This window comes from Micrasema longulum, unplaced genomic scaffold, assembly GCF_059751315.1.
Source record: "Micrasema longulum isolate JH-2025_06_02 unplaced genomic scaffold, ASM5975131v1 h1tg000117l, whole genome shotgun sequence".
NCBI classification, from domain to species: Eukaryota; Metazoa; Arthropoda; class Insecta; order Trichoptera; family Brachycentridae; genus Micrasema; species Micrasema longulum.
In genome coordinates, this window is record NW_028277323.1 from 138,930 (window position 1) to 150,986 (window position 12,057).

The 12,057-nt window shown below is 31.3% G+C and overlaps 1 protein-coding gene across 2 annotated transcripts in view; it reads right to left on the reverse strand.

Annotated features, from left to right (window-relative positions):
* Positions 1 to 12,057, reverse strand: part of LOC148284451 (inactive fucosyltransferase B-like) — a 43,480-nt gene that overhangs the window by 18,432 nt on the left and 12,991 nt on the right. Inside the window, exons 3-5 of one of the 2 annotated variants that reach the window (XM_088239703.1) lie at positions 8,615 to 8,878; positions 6,799 to 7,059; positions 211 to 5,040 (exon numbers count right to left, since the gene is read on the reverse strand). The exons of the other annotated variant lie outside the window; for it this stretch is intronic. Of the exons in view, the coding sequence (XP_088095829.1) occupies positions 4,557 to 5,040; positions 6,799 to 7,059; positions 8,615 to 8,878 (1,009 nt within the window). The 3' untranslated portion in view covers positions 211 to 4,556. Of the gene's footprint in view, positions 1 to 210; positions 5,041 to 6,798; positions 7,060 to 8,614; positions 8,879 to 12,057 lie in introns of those variants that run through there. 2 annotated transcript variants of the gene reach the window in all.

The following is a 12,057-nucleotide window of genomic DNA, read 5'->3' on the forward strand; positions in this document are numbered from 1 at the left end:
ACAATGTTATATTTATGTAACTACTACTTATGTGCATACATTTATAGAATTTAAAAAATAATTTGGTTTGAACAATTCACTCATTATATTACCGACTTTATTTAAAAAAACTATTTAACTTGTTTTCATAACTAATTAATCAGAACATTTTTTATCATACGGTGTAATATTTTTAATAAATAAATCTCATATTAAATAAAAGAACACATAAACTTTCGGTTTTCACATTTATTTTATTCATTTGTTTTATGTTAAAATCCATTTTTGCCATTTAATTTAGCTAATTTTAAACCAGCTCGATACTCACCAGTTTAAAACTAATTTTATTTCCACAATTGATAAAAGTAATTATTATGATGATCAATGATGAAATTCTGTGTTTTAAAAAAATATATATATTTGTTGATTGACTATCAAACTAAGCCAAGACATTTTTTTAAATTTTTGTGTCATATTCTCATCGCTATGAATTTTTAAAGTTTTGTAATTTTGAAACTACCCCGCCCGTGACGTCACTAGTTCTCATCGGTGAGTTATCCTTGCATTTGAAAGTAGAACCCTGTAGCCGGAAAAATAAACTAAACATTAAAAAAATGGCTTTCGGAAACAGGAAATCTACTACAGCACATGTCGATCCCATCATTGACAAGAACTTGTGATGTTGTTCAAATTTTGATAATACGATACATGAAACATAAATTTTGTTATTTTTTTATTAGTTTGATAGATATATTAAAAATGAAAATAAAACTTAAAAAAACACTGACCTGTTTATTACTGAGATGCGCTAATCCTTCAATCAATTATCTTTTACATTTTACGTAGCAGTATAACACCTTAAGTTTTTTTTTTCGATTATCTGATAATTTAAAAAAAAAACTATTTGTTATAATTATAGGCTTTAAAAAAATATTAGACATTGAAATATTGAAAAAAAATAAAAAAATAAAGACAATTATTGATTCACTTAGCAATAGTTAAAATGGCACTTTTATAATTATGTTATTGAATAACACGAACATTTACACAATATAAAATAAATAAATAATTTTTAAAAACATGTAATAAATCTGAGTTTGTTTGATTACTGAAAATTGCGGGTTGATTTAGAATTATTTCTTTACGACAAAATACATCGTTTTAACTTTTCAAATTACATTACATTACATATGAATTTATTTAAAATGAAACACTTTGTAATTTTTGTCACACAACTAGTTTCAGGTATTCTGAATTACCCATCATCAGGTGTAAATATAAACTGTCATAATAAACACATAAACTATAAAAATAAGGTGTTTATATTTACACCTGATAATGGGTGATTCGGAATACCTGAAACTAGTTGTGTTATAATGTATTAAACTCTTATGTGGTAAAAATTACAAAGTGTTTCATTTTAAATAAATTCAAAATATTTTTCCACAAAGTAAATGCTGAAACAATAAAATAACTACATTACGAATTTTATTTGTTTGAAATATTCCCTATCAGCAAAAGTGCTGGTATGGGGGGATATAATATATTATGACACAATAGTTTTAATAAAAAGTCGATAAAATTACATCACATCTCACTCGTCATACGGGCTGTAAGAACTGTTTTATTTTTGTGTATTTTTAAGTACGTATATGTTTTGTATATTTTTTAGGTCATTAGAAAGTGTATTACAACAGAGATGAAGAACATTTAAGAGAAGGTAATATAGAAGTCCAGGCATCTGCAGGGCTTATGACCTGTCAATGGCTGGTTTAAGTGGCCACTTTACACACTGTGTAACATTCACCATTCTTCCTATATTTGAACATTTATATTCCTTCAATTCTTTCATCTGTTGATGTTTGTGAAGTTAAAGAGCTAAAACCTTTATTTATGCAGGTGAGATTCATCTAATTGAATTATTTCACCTACATACTAGGCAACGCCTGAAAATATTATTTTTTCAATTTCTATACTTCTTCATGGACCAGGTAATTTATCAACAATATTTCGAGTTTGTCCAAATTTTTGGATATAGATTTAGACAAACAACGGACAAACTGGACAAACTCAAAATTTTGGACAAACTCAAAATATTGTTGATAAATTACCTGGTCCACGAAGAAGTATATAAATAGAAAAAAATAACATTTACAGGCGTTGCCTAGTATGTAGGTGAAATAATTAAATTAATGAATCTCACCCGCATAAATAAAGGTTTCAGCTCTTTAGCTTCACAAACATCAACATAAGAAAGAATTGAAGTGATATAGATGTTCAAATATGGGCAGAATGGTGAATGTTGCACAGTGTGTAAGATGGCCACTTAAACCAGCCATTGACAGGTCATAAGCCCTGTAGATGCCTGGACTTCTATATTACCTTCTCTTAAATGTTCTTCATCTCTGTTGTAATATGTTAATATAAACAGCTCCCCAGGGAGTTGAATCCAGTCCTTGTCTACAAAAATTTGGACAAACTCAAAATATCATTAGAAAGTGAATTGTAGAGCTTTATTGCTGTATACACAAAACTTTTTCCTTTTATGTTAGTCTTAAGTTGTTTTGCAAGTTAAATTATTTGACGGTCTTAAATTGCATTTAAAAAAATACAATTAATCTTTGTTAAATTAGTTAAATGTTTTGGCGTTATAAATTAATTTACAGATTGGATATTTACTCGCCGTCTGTATAACACTTATTATCTTTTACGGACGTGAATCGTGAGACCTCACTAGGGCCAAAAACACAAAAATACTGTGTTTTAAAAATGGTGTCTCCGAAGACTTTTGGGTGTTCGCTGTTTTGATTTTGTAAGGAATGAAGTAATCAGAGAACGGTGGACACTATGTTATGCTCTCGGACATGGAATGATGACAGTTTATATGGCATAAATATGGGCTGCATCCGTGGTGCAATGGTTAAGACATTGCTTTCTCGCACGTGGTTTCCGGGTGCTATTTCCGGTGAGATCTCAGCTAGCAAAAAATAAACGCAGTTGTGCAGAAAGCCGTCAGACATAGAAAAGTGAAACTGAGATAATAGCACTTTTGTGAAAAGAGTGGATAATCAAATCTATACTACAGTAGGATTGTTTTTTACTTTGATAAATGATAAATAATAAATAAATTCGTTTTTTTTATAACACATAAAAAATTTAATTATGTATTTGGCCAGTTTCAATTATTTTGATCACATAACCTAAAACAGCTGGCCCTAGAAAAACTCTGATACATGTTGTGTCATTATGTATGAAACTTGTTATTTTATATTTATATTATGGTACTTAATTGTAAAGAATCACTTAATTAATTCTTATAATAACTTTTTAAATAATTTAATTATGTGTTCAAGAAATGATTGGTGATTTTTTATGACAGGTATTTATTAAATTAATGCATTTATAAAATTAAAATACTATCGTATTTATCCATTTTAATTTAATTAAGAGAACTAGATTTCTAGAGGCATTACTTCCCGTCAGCATCTATACCGTAAGATTTTTATATTGCTGGGAGTTTTTTTTTGTAAATTGAGAAATACTGTTTTTGTTATCAACGCTATTTTCAAATGGTAATTATTTCCGTTATTTGTATGAAAGTGGCCTGCCGGATTTCAGCTGAACATAGAATTGACCTTGCTGCACCCGATAACACCAATATCTCATTTTTCAAAATTGTGGACGGCGTTCGTTTCTGTGTTGTAATTTACTTCTATAATTACATTTAACTATTTTTTAAATAATAAAATAAGCAATAAAATAAATCCGATGGCTGCTGCTATAGGATTTATTTTATTGGTTATTAATTTGCAGTTTATAAATATTCAAACGTTAGAAGTAAACATATAATGTTATTGTTATTGCCCATATGTTCATATGGCTTTTGTATTTTATTAATATGTATGTTATTACTATTATGTCGAAATCCGTGGGGTATGCAAGGCTGAGACAAGCACTATCGACGATATCAAGAAAGGGGTGCTGCGTTTGTTTGGACATGTAGAGTGAATGGTCAGTAAAAAAACGGCAAAAAAGATTTAGGTTTAGCAAGACTAAATCCAATAAAAACTTGAAGATGGACATGTCATAAGGTGGAATAATCATCGTGCATTTATGAGAAGATATATGAAATTAGAGAAAGCGATGTACGGATGCAAATACAGTAATGTGGCATACTATCCTCTGCTTACCCTAACGGGGAAATAACGAGATGGTTTGTTTGTTTGTTTGAATTATACACTTGATCGATTTTAAAATTCTTAATCACAACCATTCTATTGGGAATTTTAAAATTATACGTCATATTCGTTTTTATGCACTTAATGTATATGGGGAGGTTTTCCTCTTTCGTCTTATATCTGTATACAGGTACTCAGATCAACCCCCGAGAGGTCTAACCAAGCTGACAGAATGCCAAGTATATAATCATGAATTCTGTGAATTTTTTTTCTTTCGTATTTCCTTCACAAATAGGTTTGATTTTCATTAATTTCATTTGAGTAATTGAAAAGCTAACAACCCGAATTGGCAATGAAAAATAAGTTCACAATACTATACAGTAGATATTTTTGAAACTATCATTGTTTTTCTATATCCAGTTCCCAATCAGCAGTATAGTGACAGTTTTTTTCTATATCCAATACATCAGACAAATCACTGTACACTTTTGGTTCTTCGTCATTGAAATTGAGAGCCTCACAGAGTCTGCAGTAGTGAAAGGAAGGCGAACCGAAGTAGCCGTGTTCATTGGAAATTTCGAAGTGTCGTCTCCAATTGTGGAATATAAAAAACTCCTCGTCCCAAGTCGCGTTCATGAAGAGAATGTATCTCGCAAGATCTACGGGTCTGGCAAAGTCCCAGGTGTTGATCGCGGAGTCTGGTGGAAGCATTAGTCGTGAACAGTTGGTCTTAGGTCCAAGAATGACCGGAACAGCTCCTTTACTGTAGGAATTCCAGTAGACCTTCTCAGTGAAGTACTGGTCGCAGTTAGAGTTCTCGAAGGCTAAGTGGAATAAGTATTTGTTCAGCAGAGGACAGTCCACGCCAAAATGACCAGGACACCTACAGAAAAGAAAAGGATTAGAATTATCACAAAAGGTTAAGGCACAAAAAACATGCCTAACAATATTTTGAGTATGTCCCGCGCTGTGGTGCGACTCTGAACGCTTTTTAAGGGTGTAATTATTCCGTAAATTATATATAGTCTAAATTACTTTCAAGGGGGCAGAGAAGTTCAAAATCGCACTGCAAATCTATATATATATATGTAATTAAATGTTGAATTTATCCACAGGAAGTTTTTCGATATTAAAAATTATTAAATTAAAAAATTAACATACATGTTTGATTATTGAAAATTGCGGTATGATTTAAATATTAGTTTAGTAGAAATATTAATGTTTAAACATATAAACATTGTTAAATACACTGTATAACATCTTAATCAGTTTATTAAACCACAAACAAATGTATTAAAATTTGTGAAAGTAGACTTTCCGAATTTATATAATTTTCTAGAAATCCGTTGATTCCCTCTTTCCAATTGTTCCAAGAAGCTAAACTTTTAGACATAAGGCAAACATATTGTTTTTAATGTTTAAAATATATATTTAAGAACCAAAATTTATTTACAAGTAATTCAAATACATCAAGTCAAAGAAGGAATCGTGGGTTAGAAATACCAAATTGTAAAACGAGGCTCGCACAGAGACATGCATATTTTATAGGCCCAACAATTTTTAATTTTTTTTTACTATTTAGTATTTCATTAATTCCAAACTTTTCCTTCTTTTAAAAAACACGCACTATCCTGGATTAAAACAAAAGATATAAATTCTTTTTTTCCATGATATATTTTGTTGCCCTTTAATAATACGATTTTTTTTTAAATATTTTTTATTTCCTTTTTTAATTACTATAAAAAAATACCATATAATTTTTACAGAAGATTTTATTTTCTCTTTCTTATGTTACAAAAAAATATTATAACTGTCTATTTATTATAGGAGCAAAAATTCATTGACATTTTCTTGTAAACCCACGAACAGGCCATGCCTTTGTGGGATTTTTTTGTTTACAATTTTTACTTAATATGTATGTCATTGCTATGTAAAAGGGTTTATCTACTGAAACTAAAATATAAATATTAAAAAAACATTGTTTATAATTGCGAGAGGATTTATTTTGAGTATTTTACGACTTTCATAATGTACTCACATATACAAATGACTTTAAATGTATACACATTCATACACAAAAAAGGGTAAAGAGTGTCGTTATCGGTAATTAAAATCAGACGGGCTTCCAACCAAAAATTTGCTTTTAAGTTATGTCATTATTGCAGCAAAGATAGTGATAATAGGAATATATCACGTTTTTGTTTTTTTACGTTTTTAAAGTAATAAAGATCTATGAAATACTGTCCAATAAAATTATTTTTGCTAATAAATACTTTAAAAAATTTTAATTTTGAATTCCCGCAAAAACGGCCATTCCATTGACCACGCCCCTAATACGATATGATTCATGTTTTTTTGTTCCTGGCCATTAAAATTTGTACCGAACAATATCACGAATCTTGACGTCACAAAAACCAAGGCCAAGCACGTAGCATTTTTCTAGCAACGTATTTTTATTAAATTTCTTTTTTACATTTATGTATGAAAACATTTCTCCGCGATATCCATATTGATTTTGAAAATACAATTAATTATTCTAAATCCATTTCAAATATTTTTATCGGTATTTGTAGTATGTAATATTTGCCTATTTCAAATAACGTGTTATTTGAATATGAGTAATTTAGAGGAATCAACTTACGCATCTTTTAATTCATCTCCGCAAGCTCCATACACGTCTACTTTCATGTATTTTTGTAGTTCCTTAATATAATCCAACCTCCTGTTGTTTTTACCGCAGTTAGACAACATAGCAGAAACAAGTACATCTCTTTGTTTAACGTCCATATTTGGTACTAATGTCAGAATTTGTTCGTCTAAAGATAAAGCTTTCCCTGGAAGTTTCATTTCCTCCTTCAGTGCTATCGTCCTGCCATAGGGTACGGGAACATCAGAATCTATCCTGAAATCAAAACCTTATTAATGTTTCATAAGATTAGAAATTAGACGCTTAGAGCTTACAAAAGCACCTCGTGGTTTGCTATCGATGGTGCCTAAAATTTAACCTGTTTTATTGTATAATTATCATTTTTACTGTAGATTTCTTCGTTCGCTTTAATAAATAACTTCTAATTCATTTATTAGTTTACATTTTTATATATTGTAACCGTTTCAAGAACGTCTTTATTTTATTTGTATACGACGGTAATTAGCATTACATACCAAAGTTCGTTTCTTTCATAGCTGGCTTCTGGCCAGTTTGTTTGTTTTGGAGTGAATTTCTGTCGTCCTTATAAATTATATCTAAAGCTAGGGTTTCCTAGGACAGCGGTGCCCGTATCTTAACGGCCGTAGTGAACGGTGATGCGGTGGACAGCCTTCGTAACGGAGACTAGAGAGTGGTTTTATTTTTTAACGATGTTTTCAACACCGTTTTCCTAGGAAACCACTATCTAGTCACCGTTACGACGGCTGTCCACCGCATCACCGTTCACTGCGGCCGTTAAGATACGGGCACTGCTGTCCTAGGAAAGCCTAGCTTTAGGCAAGTTTTTATTTAAGTCAAATTAAATTTAATTGATCAGATAAACTTACATTTTAAATTAATGTTGTTGGTTGATTATCAGTTTGAGTCCCATTGTTTTTAAAAAATAACGTTAAAATATTTTTTCAAATATAAAAGATAAAAAACACCAAAAAATTTTCAAATAATTATTTTAGTAATTTATTTATATTTCTTATTATTATTTTTTTATATCCACGGGTATTTAAAAAAAATAAATTAATACGGGTGTGAAAGTGTTAATTTAGAATAATGTTCCCTGCCAATTTCCCGTGCCAAGAAGTTGACTTTAATAATTAAAGCTATTTAAAAAAAATAAAATTTTTTACGTGTTACTGCTCCCACGAAATGAAACTTTTTTACAATTAAAATCAGTGCTAGCTGGTGTTAGCTTCTAGTAGCATGGGTCCTATCAGCATATCATTTTGGAACGTGCATTTGCGGTCGCAGACCCTACGGCATGGAATGCTCTCCCAGCAGAAATCCGAAACTGTGAGAGTGAAGTGATGTTTTGGAAGAAACTTAAAACCCACTTGTTCCCTAAATCATTTGAATAAATTCTTAGCATGTGGTGGAAAAGTAGTATGAAAAAGTACATTATTTTTCTTAAATTAAAAAGTTAAAGTTAAAATTGAATTTAAATCTTTATCTAATCACTTTGTAAAGCGTCCTTGAGGTATTATATTACGTTAATGGCGCTATATAAGTTATCCATTATTATTATCATTATTATTATTATTATTATCATATCAGTTTTATATTTTTGTGCAATTACTATAGTGAGATTGGCATGTTAGTACAATTAGCGTCCTGACGAAGAGACGGGTACGTCTCGAAACCGGAAGACATAAAAAAGTCGGTAAGTGGTTATTCTTCTTCTTCAGCCTTGTTCTCTTCATCCATGATATGTTTGGTCACATTTTTTTTTAATTTTTGTATTTATCATATCGCATACCTGTATGTCATAGACCAGTTGAATATTCCATTGTAATCCTTCCATGTATTGTTAGGGGCCGCATAGAGAAACGTGTGTCTGGGACTCTCGTCCGATATAAACACCCATCTCTGGTTCGAGGGTCGCTGGGCAGTCGCTGGTAAATCTTCCACCTTCAGGCGATGCAGAAGGAAGGCCACTGCATCAGCGTCCTTCAGGTCAGCTTCCTCGTATGTCAACTTGCAGTTATGCACAGAGCAACGCAAAGGATCGAAGGGGTCATTGCTATAAATGAAATTCGATAAATTCGTTCACTGTTAAGGGTGTGAGACTGAAGAAAGATTTACCACGGAATGTAAAAGAGGCAGCATCACAGTGTGTTTTATTTATTTATTTATTAATGAAATCATACAGTCTTTATATAAAACAAGGTACAAAAGAACAATTAAAAAAAGTAAGACCAATTACAGAGTTCACACTAATTAATGCAGGAGGAGAGGGGGAAAATAATTTAATTCTAAAAAAGTAAAAATAAAAATATTACATAAAAAGTTCATAAAAAGGAGAAGACATTGTAAAGCTACTCTACTTTCCTCCCTCTCTCTCTGCTTCCATGAACATTTAAATTTAATTGTAAAAAAATCACAACCAACAATAAATTATTCGATGCAGGTAGTAGGTAAGTATAAATTAAGAGTTGAAATCAAATGTTTAAAATTAAAAGCAAAAGTTAAAATTAAAATGAAAAGTTTAAATTAAAATTAAGTTAAAAGTTTAAATTAAAAGTTAAAATTAAGAATTAAAATTAAAAAGTTAAAATTGAAAGACAAAATTAAAAATCAAAATAAAAGTTAAAAGTCAAGCAGGAGATAAATTTAAAATGTCTTTAACTGATCTGAAAAAAATATGGTTTACAAGAAACGTATGACATATCAATCACTGTCTTTCCTTAGACCATTTTTTAGTCATCCCTACCTACAACCCTTTCCCCTCTCACTTTTTCCTGTGCTTTATTTACTGCTCTCCCTATAATCCCCTTCCCGTACTCATTTTCTACACTTCCTCTCCCCATTGTTATGCAATTTATTTCTTTAAATATAATGTAAAAAATAAATAAATATCAATCTACACCCCATCAAATTTCTACATTTAAAACTGTTACGAGGGTTGCTACTTAAGTTTTGAGATAGACAAGTAAAAATAAATATTTATAATCGAAAATGGCTTTATTGTTTTTCAAAATATTCTCCTTGAAGATCAATACACGTTTGCATGCGTTTGAACCAGTTTTCGAAGCACTTTTTCCAGTCCGATTGAGATACCTCCAAAACATGTGATTTAAACGTATTAACCGCTTCTTCAGACATCGAAAAACGTTGACTTCGCCATTTATTTTTGATATGCGGGAATAAGAAAAAAATCATTGGGTGTCAAATCAGGACTGTGCGATGGATGACCCATCAATTCGATGTTTTGAATGCTCAAAAATTCACTTGTTTGAGGTGATGTGTGACAGCTTGCATTGTCGTGGTGGAGAATGATTCGTTTTCTGCAATTGGTTTCCTTATTTTTTAACACTTCTGGCAAACAAATGGTGGTGTACCATTCAAAATTGACCGTTCTACGTTGCTGTAAAGGAACGGTGGCGACATGTTCAGTTATTCTGAAAAAACAGGCAACCATTTGCTTGGAAGTGCTTCGTGCGCGAATAACTTTTGTTGGATTTGGCTCGTCTTGAAAGACCCATACAGTCAATTGTTGTTTAATTTCGGGTTAATATGCATACATCCATGATTCGTCGCCTGTCATGATCATATAGAGGTCTTTTGAAGCACTGCGATTGAATTTTTTTAACATTTGATTGAACCAATCGACACGAGACTTTTTTGAGCGATTGTCAAATTATGCGGTATCCAACGCGAACAAATCTTTTTGACCACCAAATGTTTATGTAATATGAAATGCATGTAAGTGGAACTAATGCCCAAGCATGCCTCAATCTCACGGTATGTCACATGACGATCTTGCAATATCAGTTCACGCAAAGGATCGATTTTTTATGGCACAACAGCCGATTTTGGAGGACCTTCACGAAATTTGTCCTGTAACGAAGTGAGACCACGATTGAATTCAGAAAACCAGAGAAACACGGTGGCTCGAGATAGTGTTTTATCACCAAACGTCGCAGCGTGTTAATCGGCACACTGTTGTTGGTTTAATTCACGTCGAAAGTCAAAGAACATCATCGCACGAAAATGTTCACGATTTAGTTCCATTTTTTAACAAAATTGTTTTTTTAAGTATCTGTAAACATCACAAATATCACTCGTATGACAAAACGTTCTGAGTACGTTTACCATTAAAACTGGGAAACTTTACGATGAAAATGTCAGATTTGACATATTCACACTGGTGTTGCCATATCTCAAAACTTAAGTAGCAACCCTCGAAATATATAAGTTAGTGTAAACAAAAGCCAATTAAATGTAGTTTTAAACAATTTGAAGCCATATTCATACATGTTAGTTTAATGCCCTAAGCAATACAATAAAATTATTATGTATGCCCTGTTCCAACGGTCATAATAATAAGTGCTTTTGCCTCGTTATCGTAAAACGTTTAATTAGATTTGGTGTGTATTGTTAGTCTGAAGGTTTTAACAATAAAATATGTTTGCTCGTGTTTAATCTTTGGTGTCAAACATTTAACGCCCTCATTTTAGGTATCTGTATCAAAACAATAATTAAACAGTTACTTGGATTAGCGCAACTCGGGAATAAGGAAGTTCAGTGTTCTTTTTTCATTTGTTTTTTATTTGTTAATATATCAAACTAAGCAGAGTTAAAAAAATAAAAAATAATCACCGTTATGACTTTTAAAGTTTTGTGATTTTGAAATTACTCCGCCCGTAACGCCACAAGTTCTCTTCGGTGAGTTCTGCTGATTTATGAGTAAACCGGAAATTCATCACAACACTATCATCGGTTGGTTGGGAATAACTAATGACGTCTTTCAAAGTAGTTTGTTTTTATTAAACAAATAAAATTTATTAAAATAACCTAAAAAACTATGGCAAACTATAATGTTATAAACTACATGTAATTGTAAGCGCGTTTACCTACCATGCGAGATGTATCGACATGGTTGATATGAAATTCTTATTTAAACGGATGTTTTCACACCAAAATATTATATAGTCCCCGAACTGGTACCTGAAGCGTAAGACTGGTCATCTTATTATCAAAATACGCTGCGATTGGTGTACCATGCAGTGCCTCTGCGCCAATAGGAGCGGAAAGCGAATGATGATGAATAATGATGAAAAAATTATGGTGACCTTATCCAAAATCAAACCTTTTATATTATCCATTGGTCATTAAAATGTAACGACTATCATTCTCATTCTAAAATCAATCGGCAAAAAAATATAATTCATAAAAGTGTACAAGCGATGATGCACAATT